At 41.1% G+C, this 17,192-nt stretch overlaps 1 protein-coding gene across 8 annotated transcripts in view; it reads left to right on the top strand.

Annotated features, from left to right (window-relative positions):
* The window catches only part of LOC138747881 (cation channel sperm-associated auxiliary subunit gamma-like), a 196,406-nt gene that overhangs the window by 100,463 nt on the left and 78,751 nt on the right, over window positions 1-17,192 (top strand). For 7 of the 8 annotated variants that reach the window (XR_011347709.1, XR_011347711.1, XR_011347707.1 and 4 more), the window contains 6 exons: window positions 128-191; window positions 284-382; window positions 600-704; window positions 4,315-4,407; window positions 7,580-7,679; window positions 12,051-12,177. Coding sequence is in view for 1 of the 8 variants with exons in the window: in XM_069907478.1 (XP_069763579.1) it covers window positions 128-191; window positions 284-382; window positions 600-704; window positions 4,315-4,407; window positions 7,580-7,679; window positions 12,051-12,177; window positions 13,303-13,358 (644 nt within the window). In the remaining 7 variants the exon portion in view is untranslated. Of the gene's footprint in view, window positions 1-127; window positions 192-283; window positions 383-599; window positions 705-4,314; window positions 4,408-7,579; window positions 7,680-12,050; window positions 12,178-13,302; window positions 13,661-17,192 lie in introns of those variants that run through there. The other variant, XM_069907478.1, reaches the window with a different exon arrangement.

Raw genomic sequence — 17,192 nt, 5'->3', positions numbered from 1 at the left:
GAAGTATAAATACGTAGTTTGATTTGTTATTATAAGGTACTGTAGGCCCCCCATATGTATTATATTCCATGAAGTCAAATAAATCTCCTTTAAATTTGTTAAAACCAGATTTATGGACTTTTTGCAGCCTTTTATCCATTTTTTTTAATTCAAGATATGGTGACTGGAAAATCTGATCAATTTTTGGGCAGGTGAGTAAAAAAGAAACTGTGATATATTGTCCCTATTTTAAACACAAAAACTCTTGTCAACTTTTGTCAACTTGTGTGTTTTAATTTCCTAGATATACTTTCAAAGTCATTGGAGGTGGGCCATATGAGAAACACAATATCAGATACTTCAGCCCACAAGAGATTCTGTTATATAACTCAGTCCAACACAGGTACAGTGGCACCCTCTGCAGAAACGCAATCCGCAACATCCGGCATATATCATTCCTTTAAAGTATCGAATGGATGGAACCTGTAAAGTCCTGTCGCTTTATCCAACTGGACAAAGAACTCCACACCACTGCAATATAAACTTCATCATGAATCTGTATTAGTGAGATCATGTTATATGATGCCACATGAACCATCCACATACAATTTGTTTGACAGGAAAAGCTATGCAGCAATATGGGTAGCAACAGAGCCCAAGTCAGGTGAAGAATATTATACATCCAAGGGATTCTTTATTTTCCAAGGGGATTCCTTGGGAATTCGGTGAGTGAGGCTTGCGCAACATCAACATATATAAAAAAAATTCTCCATATTTTATTCATGTATTCACTCCTTGTTTATATTAGTTATGATTGTCAATTTAAATTGATCAAACTAATAGCTGTTAATACGATGCAAATATAAAGCCATCTATGCAGAAAGCAAAAAAAAACCAAGAATTTCTTTGGAAGTTATTCTCAATGGAAAATTTGTAACTTACCTACTTCAAATCGACTTAAATCAGGATCTACTGCTCCATTCAGGCGCATTATTGCCCTTGTGTAATATTATGTTTATACATAAAGTCCTTCCATGTTCATGACCGTCATTCCCCAAATCATCGTCTAAATTCATGCAAGGAATTGATCCGTACCACAATATTGTATAATCTCCTATCGAAATCACTGGCAGCATTCCTTCATCTCTTGACTATCTCTTGTTCTTCTTTATATGTCTGCAGCTTTTAACAAGCTTCTTCCATGATCTCTTCACCACATGGTTATGCTATATCAGATTTCAGATTTGTTGTCAAGGAACATACATGACATCACATACCACCCTGAGATTCTTTGTTTTGCCAGCAAGGCAGAATTACCACTTCTTGGTCATGCAGATAAATAAATGTAAACAAACTGACTGCAATACAGTGAGAAAACAATCAATAAAGTGCAAAGAGTCCACGAACGAGTCCCTGATTGAGTTTGGGGTTGAGGAGTCTGATGGCGGAGGGGGAGTAGCTGTTTCTGAACCTGCTGGTGCGAGTCTTTTGACACCGATACCTCTTTCCTGATGGCAGCAGCGAGAACAGAGCGTGTGCTGGGTGGTGTGGATCCTTGATGATCACTGCTGGTCTCTGACAGCAGCATTCCTTGTAGCTGTTCTTGAGGGTGGGGAGGGTTTTGCCTGCAATGTCCTGGGCTGTGTCCATTATCTTTTGCAGGGCTTTGCACTCAGGGGTATTGGTGTCCCCATTACCAGACCATGATGCAAGTGGTCAGTACATTTTGCAGCACACGTGTCAAAATTTTCCAGGGTTTCTGGGGTCATATCAAACCTACGCAAACTCCTGAGGAAGTAGAGGCACTGACGTGCTTTCTTCACAATGCCATTAGTGTGTTTGGTCCAGGAAATATCCTCCAAGATAGTGGCTCCCAAGAACTCATCCTCTCCACCTCTGATACTGCAATGATCAGTGGATTGTTCACCTCTGGTTTTCCCTTCCCGAAGTCAACCATCAGCTCCTTGGTTTTGGTGGCACTGAGTGTGAGGTTGTTATTGGTGCACCATTCAGACAAGTTTTCAATCTCCCCTTCCTTTATACAACCCACTACCTGTGGGATCATCAGTGAATTTGTAGATGGTGTTGTTGTCATACCGAGCCACACAGTCCTAGGTGTAAAGTGAGTAGGGCAGGGGGCTAAGAACACAGCCCTGTGGTGCTCCACTACCAGTCCTCACTGGTAAGAGAATTTGTTGTTATGTACAATTGTGTAGATGCAATGAAATTCTTATTTGCTGCAGCCACAGAGGTAAATGTAAGAAACACCGACGACAATGGCATAATTTAAATTACCGCAATATCCAATGAAACAATAAAAGGGATAGCAAATATAAAAGGATAGATATTTAATCATATTTATAGTGCCACAAAGTGATGTTTCAAATAATAACCCAAGAGGAGGATTCCTCCTAGTGACCCCAACAACCTGAATGCAATGCTTCGCATTCACGTTCTCATGGCCCATCCAGCAATTACACTATTGTGGAAGAAATTTCATGCCGAGGTGTTGACACTAAGCACAGTGGGTAAACAGCCACTGCTGTGGTGCTTGAATCGAGCGAGTTGTGTTCAACGACACATCCTACTTGGAAGCTAAGTTGTAGTCAAGGACGCTAACAGTGATTAATGATGAGTTTTTCTTACAATTAGACAAACTATGGTTTTTAATTTAAAAAAAAACTGTAGTCTGTACCATTTAGGATTAAATGATGTAATCATAATTTCTGTAAAAGTTTGTCTCCCTGTATAAAACATAAGCACTTGTGGAGGCAGATGTTCCAGTTCCAGGTGGCAGGAAAGGCTGCTGTAGAGTATCCATGATATCATATTATTAAACTCTTCAAGCGAATCTCAGAGTCTCCGTCTTTGAGTGAATTTCCACAACAACTAGTAGCCTCGCTCACTGTTTTTCTCTCAGTTGCCCATCAGAACGATATGTTAGGATTTGAACTGTACACCAGCAAGTGACTATTAGGTCCATTCACGCCCATACCCTGCACTATTGGCTGCTCTTTATCACAACTGACCCATTCCCAAACATATCATGTGACACTCATTAATACAATCTTCTCACTTCTGCAGAAAGCAAAATAATTGGTTAGTAGCTGACTAGCAGGGTGTAATCCATAGATGGGATGCTGCTCTCAGTAAATGGTGAAGCCATGACTGAGGTACCTGAAGAAGACTGGATCTTCAGACCTAATTATGCTTATTACACTAAATCTTCCAGCAATCTTTCCTGATTTAAATAATAGAGGCCTTTCTTACTTTCTGTTGTGATCTTCATTGGATCTTTCTTGTGACTATGGTTAACTCTGTGGAGGAAAGCTTCAGCCTTCAGGAAGATTTGGGCAAGCCTGGAGCAGTCAGTGGAGCCACCCAGGGGAAACACACATGTCAAAGGTAGATTGTGTAAACTCAATAAAATAAGCACTGGAAGGCATGGTTAAACCTACATTCCAAAGAGGAGCGAGATTTAGTGGCTCCTGGAAAATTGTTCCAGTATTGAATGGGGGCAGAGGAATCATAGGGTGTTGATGGGCACTGGAAAAATATTTGGTTTTAGGGGCGAAAGGACAGCAGAGATCAAGCATATTGAGTTGAGTGGACTCCTTCATGCCATAAGAAAACATCTCTATTTCAATCAATCAGCTCACAATTTGGACAATTTGTCCAAACTTCAGAACTTTTGTCAGGTGAGCTCTTTTTTTTGTTGTTTTATTGTGGTTGGCGAGACTCATGGTACAAATGCATTGGACATTTCATGCCATTTGGACACACGTTAGCTCCAATTGTGACCCAAAGGTGGGAACTACGGTGCCAAGCATTACAGTAATTTTATGCTCTGGTATGACAATAGACTTCTCAAGTTTTTATCTCAGCTGTCAAATGTGATGAAAATAGAATGATTTGCACACCATCTTTCCAATACAATTGATAAAATAAAAATTGTCCATTCTTGGTCATTGATACGTCTTACCTAATAGCACCACAGGAAGCATCAAAATTGCTGATGGACTGTCCAACTAATAGAGGGCAGCAGAAGGTTAAACAAGAAAGTCTGCAAGGGTTGGGGTCGTGTGCAATACACAAAATTGCTGGAGAAACTCAGCAGGTCATGCAGCATCCGTAGAAACAAGCCTATTTTTGCTTATACCTGATGAAGGGCTCAGATGCAATGCATTGGTTACCCTTTGCTTCCTCTGGATGCTGTGTGACCTGCTGAGTTTCCCCACCATGTCGGTGTGTTACACAGAAAGTTCAAAGAATCACATCTTTGGGGAAGGAAGAAAAACAAACCTCACTGAACTTTTTGAAATACTTTTGCTCTAGATGGGTCTGCCAAAAGAACTCTCCCTGCAGTGATATACCAGCACAAGGACTTAAAGGGCCAGAATACTATTTTGTTATTGAGGTATCTAATAGGTAAGGAAATAAATATTTTATTGAAATGAAAATGGCATTAAGCTCAAGAAATATGACACGTTGATTTTAATTTTATTTAGAGGTCCAGCATGGTAACAGGCTCTTTCAGCCCACAAGCCCATGCTGCCCAATTACACCTAATTGACTTACACCCCTGGTACGTTTTGAATGGCGGGAGGAAACCAGAGCGCCCAGACCCGGGGAAAATGTACAGGTTTGAACCCCGATCCCGATTGCCGTTGCTGTACAGTGTTGCACTAACCACTACACTACCCCGTGCCGCCCTTTATGTAGATCAACTAAAGTGATGTTCAGATAACAGTGATTTTACAGAAAATTAAGATTCAATATTCCTTTATCTTGTCATTTACAAAAATCATAAAATGTATTAACTTCTATTTGCTGTAAAGGCAGTAGCATTACATTCCCACCAATAAGGGAAAGAGAAGCAAAGAGAGTCCCCTCAGAGACGCTGAGTGCCTGTGGATTCATCTTCTGTAACCTCTGCAGCCTCATGGGCTCCTGATCGTTCCAGTGGTGAACCTGTGCTACTCATACCAAACCTCCAATATGATCAGAAAGCTGTTAAAACCCATGGCCCTTTGGGAGGCCACCTTGCCATCAGCAACCTCACGAATCTCGATCCCAGTACCTGGTTCTCACAAACCTCTCTCCAGCAGCCCGCTTGATGGCCTGGTGTGGGTCCACCACTGTGGTCACCTTCACTAAGGTCTTCTACCAAGCTTGGCCAGGTGGTGTTCTCTCACTCTGGTGCCCTGCGCCACCCCGTTGATTCCCTGGTGCCTGTAACCCTCGTAGTCAGCTGCCAAGCATGGGTGTGGCCACCTTGGGCATGGACATCCATGGGTTCGTCAATGTTTTTAAAAAACCCCACTGTGCTCTTCTACTGACCACTTTACGCCTGTTCAGGGCCATCAGCATAAGAAGTGGGCAGAAGGAACCTGTGGGGGAGCCTGGGTCCACACCAGCACCATTAAGGACGAGTTTAATTAATGATTCTTTCCACGAGACATTATCAGATGTTTGTACTTGTTATTGGGACTAAGCAAGAGAGAAATCTAGATGCCAAACACCATTTTGTAAGGTTGGTCTGCAGGCATGTAGGATAACTTTAAAACCACAATTCTTTCTGTTCAATTCAATGGAAGCAGTAACTTTTGGGGGTGTATAATGAGGGAGTATAATGTATAATCTGATTGTTTATTTTATGTGATAATGCTAAGTTCATTCCCTTGATGAGACAACTGTCCAAATCATCTCTATGCCCTCAGAGGCTAATCTTCCTTGTCAGTTCTCTTGCAGTTCCAGTTTTCTCTTCCTCTTCATTTCAACTCTTCACACACTCTGTTTCTCATAAATCCTAAAACATTTAACCTTAAAATTGGAGAAACTATACCAGAAGAGTTTATCTCTAAATGGGAACCAAAATTAATAACAATGGATAAAGATGTTCTGTTATTAAAACACTTGCTCAATATTTGGAATAATTTAAGTGAGGAATTGATGGAAATCTTCTTTCATTAAAAGAAGATTTCAAAAGATCTTTTTTTAAAAAAATATTTGTGATAATAAAGGAATTTCAAAATTGGGAGATTGTTATAACAATGATTGATGTCTTTTTTCCCCAATTAAAAATGAAATATATTCCTCATAATATGTTATTTTCAATTAAGAGCCTATTTCATGGAGAAATTATGATCTGATATGGTTTTAAAAAATTTTTCAAATTTGGAACAAATTATAGTGGATGGAATGACTAGAAATTTATTTCAATAGCATATTTCTTGTTACAAGAACAAACACCTAAACTAGGTTTGTTTAATTTAAAAGAAAGATGGGAACAAGATTTAGATATAACAATAGATCAACAGGTCTGGCAAAATTGATGTAAAGACGTTATGTCTAATACTATTAATGTAAGCTATAGACTACTTCACTCTAATTTTCTCCATAAATTGTACATTAAACCTCAGAAATTGAGAGGACAGATTAAATTAATCAGATCAATGTTTTAGATTTGGAAAAGATGTGGAACTTTTTCCACTTTACAAGGTCTTGTTTGAAGGTTGATTTTTTGGGGGTTTCTGACAGTAAACTTCTTCAATAAACTACTGGTGACATTTTTCCATTAAATCCTGAATTATTGTTGTTAGGAAATTTTGAAAGTATTACTCCTAAATTACCTTTGTCAGATTCTCAATTGAAATTTGTTAAATTAGCCTTAGTAATAGCAAGGAAATGTATTGCTGTTACATGGAAATCTGATGTCTCACCAACATTAGAAAGATGGCATACAGAGATTCAAAGTTGCATTTTTTTAGAAAAAAAAGTTATAATTTAAGGGGTAAATATTCCTTATTTTTACAAATTTTGGGCCCGTTTGCTAGAATTATGAGATTAAAATAATAATTTTTTTATAATACTCCCAACCAATGAAGTTTTCCCTGAATGAATAATTATTTTTGGAACGTTATTTTTCAGAGCCTTGAGTGTCATCTGAAGCAATCCAAATTAATATGTAGCTATATTATAATGTATTTTATAATAGATTTAGATTAGTTATGGGATTAGATAAGGTTAAAGGTGTGGAGGGGGGCTTTAGTTTTTTGAAGTTTTAGTAGTGTACTTAGTTTTTTTTCTTCCTTTTTATATATTTTCAACATATATTTGTTAACATTATAATGCGATTTATTATTGTTTGTTATCATTATCACATATATGTTGATTTAAATAAACTATTTAAAAAACCATTTAACCTCCTGTGTTTCTGAATGCCAGACCTGTCCATTTGCCAGTTATTTTGGATTTGTTGCTTTTTTTTCTCCTCTCTTCCTTGTTATTCAGGTCCGGCGAAATACCTGAGTTTGATTCATTTCTGTTCTGCAATGCGTGCTGCCTGATTCTTTGAATGTTTGCACTCTGTCCCATTTCATTTGGATTATATTTGGCAGTTCTGGACTTGTTTTACATTGTAGTAATAGAATAATGTGACTTTTTGCACACTGATTGCAAACCTATTCTCCTGATTGTGCCAGCAGGAGCTGGCACAAACACAATTCTGTCACTAACATCTCACCTGAATGTCCAATTATTGAAATTGCACCAACCCATCGACCATTGCAGATTAAAACTGGTTCTAATTATCCTGCAGGGGTATTGATTCAAGAACATACTGTGACTATAGACTGGAGTTTATCATTCGTTTGCATGGTTTACCACTTAACCCTCATCGAGCACTTTTCTTTATGCTGGTAAGTAGCAGAAATGCTATGCCATGGTTGGTCATATAAACTACCTCCAATATCAGTTCATTTTCATTTCAGAATATGTACAGTAAAACCTCTGCTATCCAGAATTCAAGCGACTGGCATCCTCAAGCAGCCGGAAACAAAACTGGAAAATAAATAGGTAAAAAATGCGGAAGTTTAAAATTGGTCCTCCTTGCCGTTAGTTCACCAATCATGCAACCCAAAATCTCAAGCAAGCAGAAAATTGACTTATCTGGCATCTATCAACCCCTCTAGGTGTTGGGTACCAGGGGTTTTACTGTATGAAGGAAAACAAATGGTGGCCGTACCGGAGCTACTGTAATGGTAGTGCTGGCACTAATGCAGACTCAGGAAAGCGGGGACTGGAGACTTAGCTCTCCCCCGCAGGGTCCAACCACCCATTTGTATAGCCAATGGCTTATGTACGGTCTGTAAGTAGCCTGTTAAAGGAGCCAACGGTGTTCAATTTTAAAATCCTGTGACCACAGGGTCTGGGCCCAAGAGGGGTTGCAGACTCCAGGAAGGCACAGGGCACCAGGAATAGAGAAAACAGCCTCAATTTGTAAAGGAGAAATAGAGGAGCTTACATCCCGGCACCTAACCAGTGGTGGGTTTTGCAGCTGAAGGACACACAAGCAGCAGGTTGTTGGTGACTCAAGGCGAGGAACTCACGAGGGCTGTGCTGCTGGCAACTGCAGTCAAGGGATTCACACCAGCCTGTGGACTGCTGGAGACTGGCTCAAGATTGAAGGGGTACCAAGTGTCAGAGCTAGAAGGCAAGAGGGTGCCGAAGATGCTGAAAGCTTCCTGATTGTGTCAGAGGTTTGGATCTGGGCTTGGGTTACCAATGAATCAAACAGGAGGCTCTGCCGTTGCAAAAGTGTTGGAGAAGAATCTATTAACACTCGGTGACTCTGAAGGCTCTCTCTTTTGCTTCTCTTTCTCTGACTGTAATGGGTGCTGGGCAATTTCTGCTGATGGTGAATCTTTGTCTGCCTTGTCGTAGACTAAAGGAAATTTTGTGTAATATTACATTACAATAAAAAAAGAATCTTGAATCGATATTAATAAAACAATGAAATTTAAAAAAAAAATATTGATAATGCCCTGCAGGTCAAGAGGAGAGAGAAACAGTAATAGTTGATGATGTTTCACCAGGCTTAAAATTGTAGCTCTGCTTCTCTCCATGCAGATCTCTTCCTTGTGTAGATGGGACATTTTGTTAGGTGAGTGTAGAGCTCGTCGAAAGAATCAAAGACTTGTTGATCCAAGCCCAGGCTTTTATTAGCAAAAGACAGGAGCTCTTCACAGGTGGCCGACCAGTCCGGAATGATCCGACCTGGCTAAGGACACAACCCTTTAAGGCCCAGACAATAGGCGTGGCTTAGCTCTCAGCCAATCGCTGTAAGCACAGTCTAGATACTGTAACTATATACACTATATACATTGGTGATAGATCTGTACATTCACCCCTTCTTGGAGAAGTGACCCTGGAAAAAAAACAAAAAAATGAGGGAGAGAATGAAAGGAAGGGGTAGGTTAAGGACTGTAGCGGTCAGGGGGTCTGACCATCCGGCGTGACCGCCGTGGTGCCAGGATTGGGGTCGCTGGAGTGGTGTCGCCAGCGGGCTCGTCGGGTGCGACCGCTCCTTCGCTCAATTCCCCAGTCATGTTGTCGGCAGGGTGGCCCGGGTTGTTGGGGTGCTATTGGTCCTTCTGTTGCTGCACGGGGCCTGGGGAATAAAGAGTTGGGGAAAGTTGGGTTGGAGGTTGGGTTGGGGGGTTTGCTGGGTCTACCGCGTTCTGAGCTAGGTCCCGCCCGAAACAGTGTCCTCCCGCCCGTCTGGGAACTCAATGTAGGCGTAATGTGGGTTCGCGTGGAGTAGAGTCACTCGGTCGACCAAGGGGTCGTTCTTTGAGTGCCGGACGTGGCGTCGCAAAGGGACGGGGCCAGGGACGGTGAGCCATGCCGGTACAGTGGTTCCTGATTCGGATTTCCTTGGGAAAAGGAACATCCTTTCGTGGGGGGAGGCATTTGTTGCGGTACATAGGAGGGAGCGGATGGAGTGTAAGGCACTAGTGAGAACCTCCTGCTAGTGAGAGGTGGGGAGACCTTTAGACCGGAGAGCCAGTGTAACCGCTCTCCATATGGTGGCATTCTCCCTCTCGACCTGGCCGTTACTGCGTGGGTTATAGCTTGTGGTCCTGCTTGAAGCGATACCACACTCCAGAAGGTACTGTCGCAGCTCTGCGCTCATGAATGAGGACCTGGCTAGGGACACAACCCTTTAAGGCCCAGACAATAGGCGTGGCTTAGCTCTCAGCCAATCGCTGTAAGCACAGTCTAGATACAGTAACTATGTACATTGGTGATAGGACTGTACTATCACATTGTCATATCAAGCTTCCATCTTTAGTAACTGTAGACGACTATAGTTCAGTATTCATTGTTCAATTAAGCCCTTGTATACCAGAATTTGGCTAAATGTGTGACACTTCCATTTCTCTCACCTGGAAATTCTGGACCATTCAGAGAAGTGCAAGAGATCGTTTTTTCTTTGGTTGAGTGACGAGGAACGTGTACAAGGGCCTCTAGTATAGTTTTGGAAATTAAAGCAAACTTTTTATAGATTATACCCTTCAGAATATGTTATAAAATCAGTTCACGCTTTTTAAAATCTCCTGTGGCTTGTTAATTAATTTTTTAAATATTGTTTGAAGATGGTTGAAAGTATTTGGAAGTATTTAAAAGTGGGTAAAATATTTTTATGTGATTTTTCACGAGCTTGATTAATGATTTTGAATAAGTTTGGCATTTTATTTTATTTTATGCTTTTCTAAATATTTCAAAATTTCTGAATAACTCAGAATGATGATTTGGACAATTCCAATGTTATCAGGAGGCATAATGCAGCTGTCAGTTCCTTTTCTCACTTGGAACTGGGAGTTGTTTGGGTCTCATCACATGATGCCATCTCTTAAATCACTCACAACAAATTATCTTGTGCTTCTCGTTGGTTGGGATTTCACAAGAGCATTCCTTCAGTGTATCTAATGAACTTCATAAACTGAAGTCACCATATTCTGGAATTGGTATAAATTGGACAAATTTATACAGTAATACAGTTCAACTCTGATTATCCAAAATGGTCAGGACCGGGCCTATGTCAGATGAACATTTGTTTTTGGAGAACTGGTCATTTTTTAAAAACAGCCCAGAAGCAACAACAAATCACTTGATATAGAGTTTAAATAACAACAATCAACAAGGGAAGGGTTTTTAAGCATTAAAATAATGTTTAATTCCCATCAAAAAAAATGTTGGTCGGCGCCGATCACTGACACATCCCCACCAAGGCCCTGCTCATTCTGGAAGTCCGAGGTCTACTCTGCCGCCGGGAGCCGACATCCCTGGTCAGTTCAACTCCAAAAATATATGGATAAATGAGGATTTCTGATTTGTTTCGGATATTCTCATTTATCCAAAACTTAAATTTTTTTCGGATATATGAGTATTTTGGAGAATCATAGCAGAAAGAGAAGCAAAAGAGAGCCCCTTCATAGTCACCGAATGTCCATGAATTTACCTCCAGCCGCACAAACTCCTGTACAAAGCATCAGTAACTGCTACACCAACCATGCTACCCCTAATGTTAGCATTCCAAATGAAACGCCCCATTCTCGGTATCTGAACACAAAATTAAAGCAAAAAATAAAATTAATGGTCTCTGAATGAAATTTTTAAAAGAGAAACCTCTAATCCCCTCTCAGGGAAAAAAAGGAAGTGCTCAGCACACCCAAGAGAGTGGGAAGCAGAGATACCATGTTACTCTGCAGGGTCCAAGTGCATGGTCCTGATGTCGACGGCTCCATGCAGGTTTTAAACAGCCTGCTAGAGGAGCTGACAGTTTTTTTTAACATCCTGAAACTACGGAGGTCTGCGCTCAAGATGATGGCGCCCAAGATGATGGCACCTGTGTTGGGCAGCGGGTTGCAAAGGGTTGCAGCATCCAGGGGAACAGCAGACTAGAAGTGAGGGAACAACCCCCTTTGAGAAGGAAGAAGCCTAGAGATGATCCTAAATGACAGTGATCATGGCGGTAGACCAGCACAAAGATCTCAGCTGCTGAAAGGCATTCATAGTCTGCGGGCTGCTGGAGACTGGCTCGTGGGGACCAGGTATCAGAACCGAGATTCAGGAGATTGCTAATTTGAAAAGCATTCATGTTTCAGGAATCATAAGCGAAATCAAATTCTGTAGCATCTTTGTTTTATTTGCTTTTAGAATATCATAAAATGAATTTATATGGCTTTAAATTATTAAATACTGCGTTGTTCTCCTTCTTTGTTTAGATTACATTGTCCATATTGTGGTTTGTCCTGTTTTTTTTCATTTTTTATCGTTGCTACCAACATTGGTTGAAAAAGAAAATTAAGTTGTTGTCTTCTATTGAACCTGTCATCTTGCCTCCTCGCTCAGGTGCATAATTTATATTTTAATGGGTAAAAATTCATCTGTGTATTTCATGTTTCTGATGTAAAATGGGTCTTAATTTGTGAAGTTGTGATTGCCGTTCCGATCAGCGCATAATTGCCCAGTTTGGTTCAGTGTAACTTGCATGCTTTTGTTCTCATTGTTTCCATTCAGAAAGCAAAGAGCCCAGTATTCTTTTATTTTTAATAACTTTTCTAATGATCTTGCCATCTCCAAATTATTTTATGCATAAATCCCCAGGATGCACTTCACCAGTATTTCTTTCTTTGATGGAATAGTCAGAAATGGGGTTGACTTAAATGGGAGATCTTTCAGAGCTGACATTAATGTGGTCTACATCAGCTAGTCTCAACGTTGATTTCCACTATGCCACCCCGCCCCCACCCCCCCCCCCCCCCACCCCAAACCCAGGGCTCAGCTCAAATTTTATGGGCCCTCTTTCCTGTGAAGCAGCCAAGTTTTGGTGTCTTCCGTACTTCTCTCCTACCGACTACATAAAAAACATTAAAAATATATATGTTAGAAGAAAATGTGCTGTGCCTTTGGTGGGGGTTGGAGTGGGGGGGGCAGATTGGCTGGTCTACATAAGCCCCATTTGTGCTGTGGATTTCTATACTGTAACTTTATTAGTATTAGATAATATCAGGAATACTTACAGTCAATTTCTAAAAGCTATAACACAAACATGCACTGCAAAAATGAAAAAGGACATTACTGGATTGGGAATGCCACCATTCCCTGAGGATAAAGAACCAGTTCTGCAGGTATTTGAAAGCACCAATCCAACAAAAACATGTGACTGTACTGACAATAACCACACCAGCAGTGCGAGTATAAGACAGCTTTAAAAAACTAATTTGTAAGAGGTCTTGTCTCTCTGCAAGACAAACCTGGAAGGCTAGACTGTAGCTCTGGACTGCTTTATAGACAAGGTCACCGGGATTCCCCCTGGTGACCTAGTGGTGTAATTACATCTCACCACAGGGACATTCTGAGGGAGTGCAGGAGGTACAACATTTCATCATCATTACCCTGTCAGAACCATCCATTGCACAGCCTCCTGAGCCAAGGGCAGGTTGACTCTAGTTTCTTTTATCTGCCCCTCTGCAGAGTTAGTGCCAAATGGACAACCAAATACAAGCAAATCAAGCAGTCGAACCTCTTGAGGCTGAAGTGAATTGGTGGGCAGGGGTGGCCTCTGCAGGTTCAATAAAACAAGCCAATAACAAGCAAAACAGGATTCTTCCCAGTGTTCGGAAATGTTCCTTTATACTCCCTGCACATCACTTATTACAGCAAATATTCAGGATTGTTTTGTGATAGGTAATTATAATCCTCTCTTAATGAGGGTTTTTTTTTTGTTAGTCCTTGTTACAGCTGTTTCCCCAAAATATTCTTCACTGGTGATTTTTGTTTTGGAACTTTATCCAGAAAGTTTTGTCCTTTCTTTATTAAAGTTATAAACCAATACTGTTTGTGTTTTGTTTGTACAAATTCCTTCTTTGTAGCTTCTTGTTCCTCTCCCGAAGGACCTGAAATCACTCAATGATCACCTGTACCAACTCTTGTTCCAGCACAGAGAATGAATGAATCTGTGCTCACAGATATCTTCAACATCTCATTCTGGAAGGGTGTGGTATTCTCCTGTTTCAAACTAGCATCAAGTCAAGTTTATTGTCATCTGACTGTACAAATACAACCCAGAGGAATAGTGTTCTCCTGTCCTTGGTGCAGAACAAGCAGGCACACAACCAGACATAACACACATTCAGACACATATGCAGGACAAGTATTCAATCTATGCAAATATTAAATGAATATAATTTAGTCCACTTGAAAGTCCTGGATGGTGAGTGTAAGCAGCTCCTTGGGTCGTTCAGCATTCTCACTGCCCGTGGGAAGAAGCTGTTCCTCAGCCTGGTGGCGCTGGCTCTGATCCTCCTGGATCTCTTCCCCAATGGGAGCAGCTAAAAGATGTTGTGTGCTGGGTGGAAGGGATCCTCAATGATTTATCACATCCTCTTCAGACAACGATCTTGGGATATTGTGTTGATGTAGGGGGAGGGGGAGGTGGAGGGAGTCTCCAGTGAATCGTACCTGTACCCAGGATGAGTGTGGTAATCTGCCTAAATGACTACTGACCAGTAGCACTCACATTCACAGTAATGAAGTGTTTTGAAAGGCTGGTGTTGAAGCATATGTTTGAGCAATGACTATGGATCCATTTCAATTCATCTATCAAAGCAACAGGTCTATGGCGGATGCCATCTCACTGGCTCGACACAAACCCTGGAACACCTGGACAGCAAAGATGTGGACATCAGAATGCCCTTTATCAACTACAGTCTGACATTTAAATCCATCATCCCCTCAAAACTGATCAGCAAACTCCAAGATATGGGACTCAACACAGCACTGTGTAATTGGATCATGGATTTCCTCACCTCCAGGGATTAGTAAGAACATCTCCTCCACAAACTCTATCAGTACCAGAGCATCACAGGGTTGCGTTCTTAGCCCCCGCTCTACTCAATTTACATCTCCAACTGTGTGGTTCGGTATGACAACACCATTTACAAATTTGCTGGTGATCCCATGGTAGTGGGTTGTATAAAAAAGGGTGATGAGTCAGTCACACAGGAGGGAGACTGAAAACTTGGCTGAATGTGCACCAACAACAACCTCAACTCAATGTCACCAAAACCAAGGAAATTTCCCTTTCCTGAATTCAGGAAGGGAAAATGAGAGATGCAGGGGTCAGAGGCGGAGAGCATGAGCAAATTTAGGTTTTTGGGGGTCACTATCTTGGAGGATCTTTCCAGGACCTAACACATGCATGGCATTGTGAAGAAAGCACATCAGAGACTCTATTTCTTCAGGAGTTTGCGAAAGTTCAGGATAACTTTGGAAACCCTGGCAAATTTCTACAATTGTGTGATGGAAAGTATGCTGACCAGTTACATCGTGGTCTGTTATGGGGACCCCAATACCCCCGAGCATAAAGCCCTGCAAAAGGTAGTGGACACAGCCCAGGACATCACATACAAAACCCTGCCCACCATTGAGAACATCTGCAGAGAGTGTTGCCATCAGAGAGTAGCAGCGATCATCAAGGATCCACACCACCCAACACACATTCTGTTCTCGCTGCTGCCATTAGGAAATCGGTGCCACAAGACCCGCACCACCAGGTTCAGGAACAGCTGCTACCCCTTCACTATCAGACTCCTCAATGACAAACTCAATCAGGGGCTCACTTAAGGACTCGGACTTGTGCACTTTATTGATTTTTTTCTCCATTGCGGTCAGTTTTATTTGCATTTCTTTCTTTCTTTGTATATAGACATATCTTGTTGAGTACAGGTTTTTTTGTACTACCAATAAGTGTTAATTCTGCCTTGCCACAGGAAAAGAAATGTCAGGGTTGTATGTAATTTCATACATGTACTCTGACAATAAATTTGAACTTTGAACTGATTCCAAGAATTATATTCTATACCATAACGTCGTGAAATACTGGGGGTTAACAATGAACTTGAATTGCTTCCACTGCAAGATGTAGCTCTTTTACATGCGTTACTGAGCCTCCCTTTACTGAGAAGTTGAGTGCATATTGATGGATTAGTTCCATTTACAAATAGAAAGGGGGGGATATTTACGGTAAGGAATGTGTCGAATTTAAATTGATTTCACATGTCAAATCTAATACAGCCACAAGATGTCAGTAACATATCACTAGTGCCCATTCTACTGCATTCTTTTCTATTCTGTAAACATTTAAACTCATCTTTGCAGTATTTTCTCCAAACTATTTTTGCATTAATGATGATTTCTGGGAAACATCACCATATCATCACCATGTTGCAACTTGTTGAGGTCATCCATGGGTAGCAAACCGGTTTCCTTTGTATATACGACTCTAAAATTGACAGATTTGCTTATTGAGGGGAGGCTGAGGGATCACACACCTGCTTTCAATGTAGGGACAGCATTGGAAGGGTTGGTACCTTCAAGTTCCAATGAGTCCAAATGCACTTGTGACAGACCCAAAAACCCAGCAGCAATAGAAATTCACCAAGACAAATGGCTACTTAAACAAAAGATACTTTTAATTTTCTTTAAACATAAAAACAGGATCAAACTTGAACTTATTACTATTAACTTAACCTAACTTAACCCCCTTCTAATTCTAAGCACATGTGTATGTAATGTGTGTATAAGTTCAGAAAAGTTCTTTTGATTCACAGTCCAATTTCACCTCACTCCTCCAAGTTCACTGGTATCAGGCAGTTCTTATGCTGTGCACAGAATTGAACACTTATGAATCTTCACCAGACTTTGGTGCAAGAAAGGTAAATGGTTACTGCTCAGGAAGGTTCCTGTAGGTTTTCAGAGGGAGATTTGTTGCTCGTTGGACACACACAACTGATTCCTTCTGATCAGCCACCTCAGTGCCTTGCTGAAGATGTTTGCCCCATCAGGGTTTTCCAGATGATAACCTCTTTCATTCAGGTCACCACAGAGTTCATTTTCTGTTTCCCTTATCTCAGGTGAAACATTATACAGCCAGCCATCTCCTCTTGTATGGACCACAAGGGCTTTGAACAGCTTGAACTCAGAACTTACAACCCGTCTTCAAAATGGGGTTTCAAACCAGCTTTCAAAAGCCACTGCAGAAAACCAGCTCTCTCTCTCTCTCTCTCTCTCTCTCAGAGAAAAAAAAAACCTTTTTGGCTCACTCTGCTTGCAAAACTACACATGACCTTCCTAAAACAGCAAACTGCCTTCAGCAGACTGTGGCACCGGACCCAATCTTCTGAGTCCATTCATCTGCTGCTTTCCAAAACAATTATCCATTACTCCACTGCATGTCCAATTTGTGAAGTCCTTCAGCAAAGCTGTTTCCTTTGTCTTTACAAAGGCACTGGGAGCCTGGACTGTCTGGCTTGAGCAGAGCTCTGGCATTTTAAATTAGCTCTGTGTTGTGAAGTGTTTGTGTT

The sequence above is a fragment of the Narcine bancroftii genome, chromosome 13 (genome assembly GCF_036971445.1).
Source record: "Narcine bancroftii isolate sNarBan1 chromosome 13, sNarBan1.hap1, whole genome shotgun sequence".
Lineage (NCBI taxonomy): Eukaryota > Metazoa > Chordata > Chondrichthyes > Torpediniformes > Narcinidae > Narcine > Narcine bancroftii.
The sequence above is the reverse complement of the archived record's forward strand: the minus strand, read 5'-3'. Positions and strand labels throughout refer to the sequence as shown.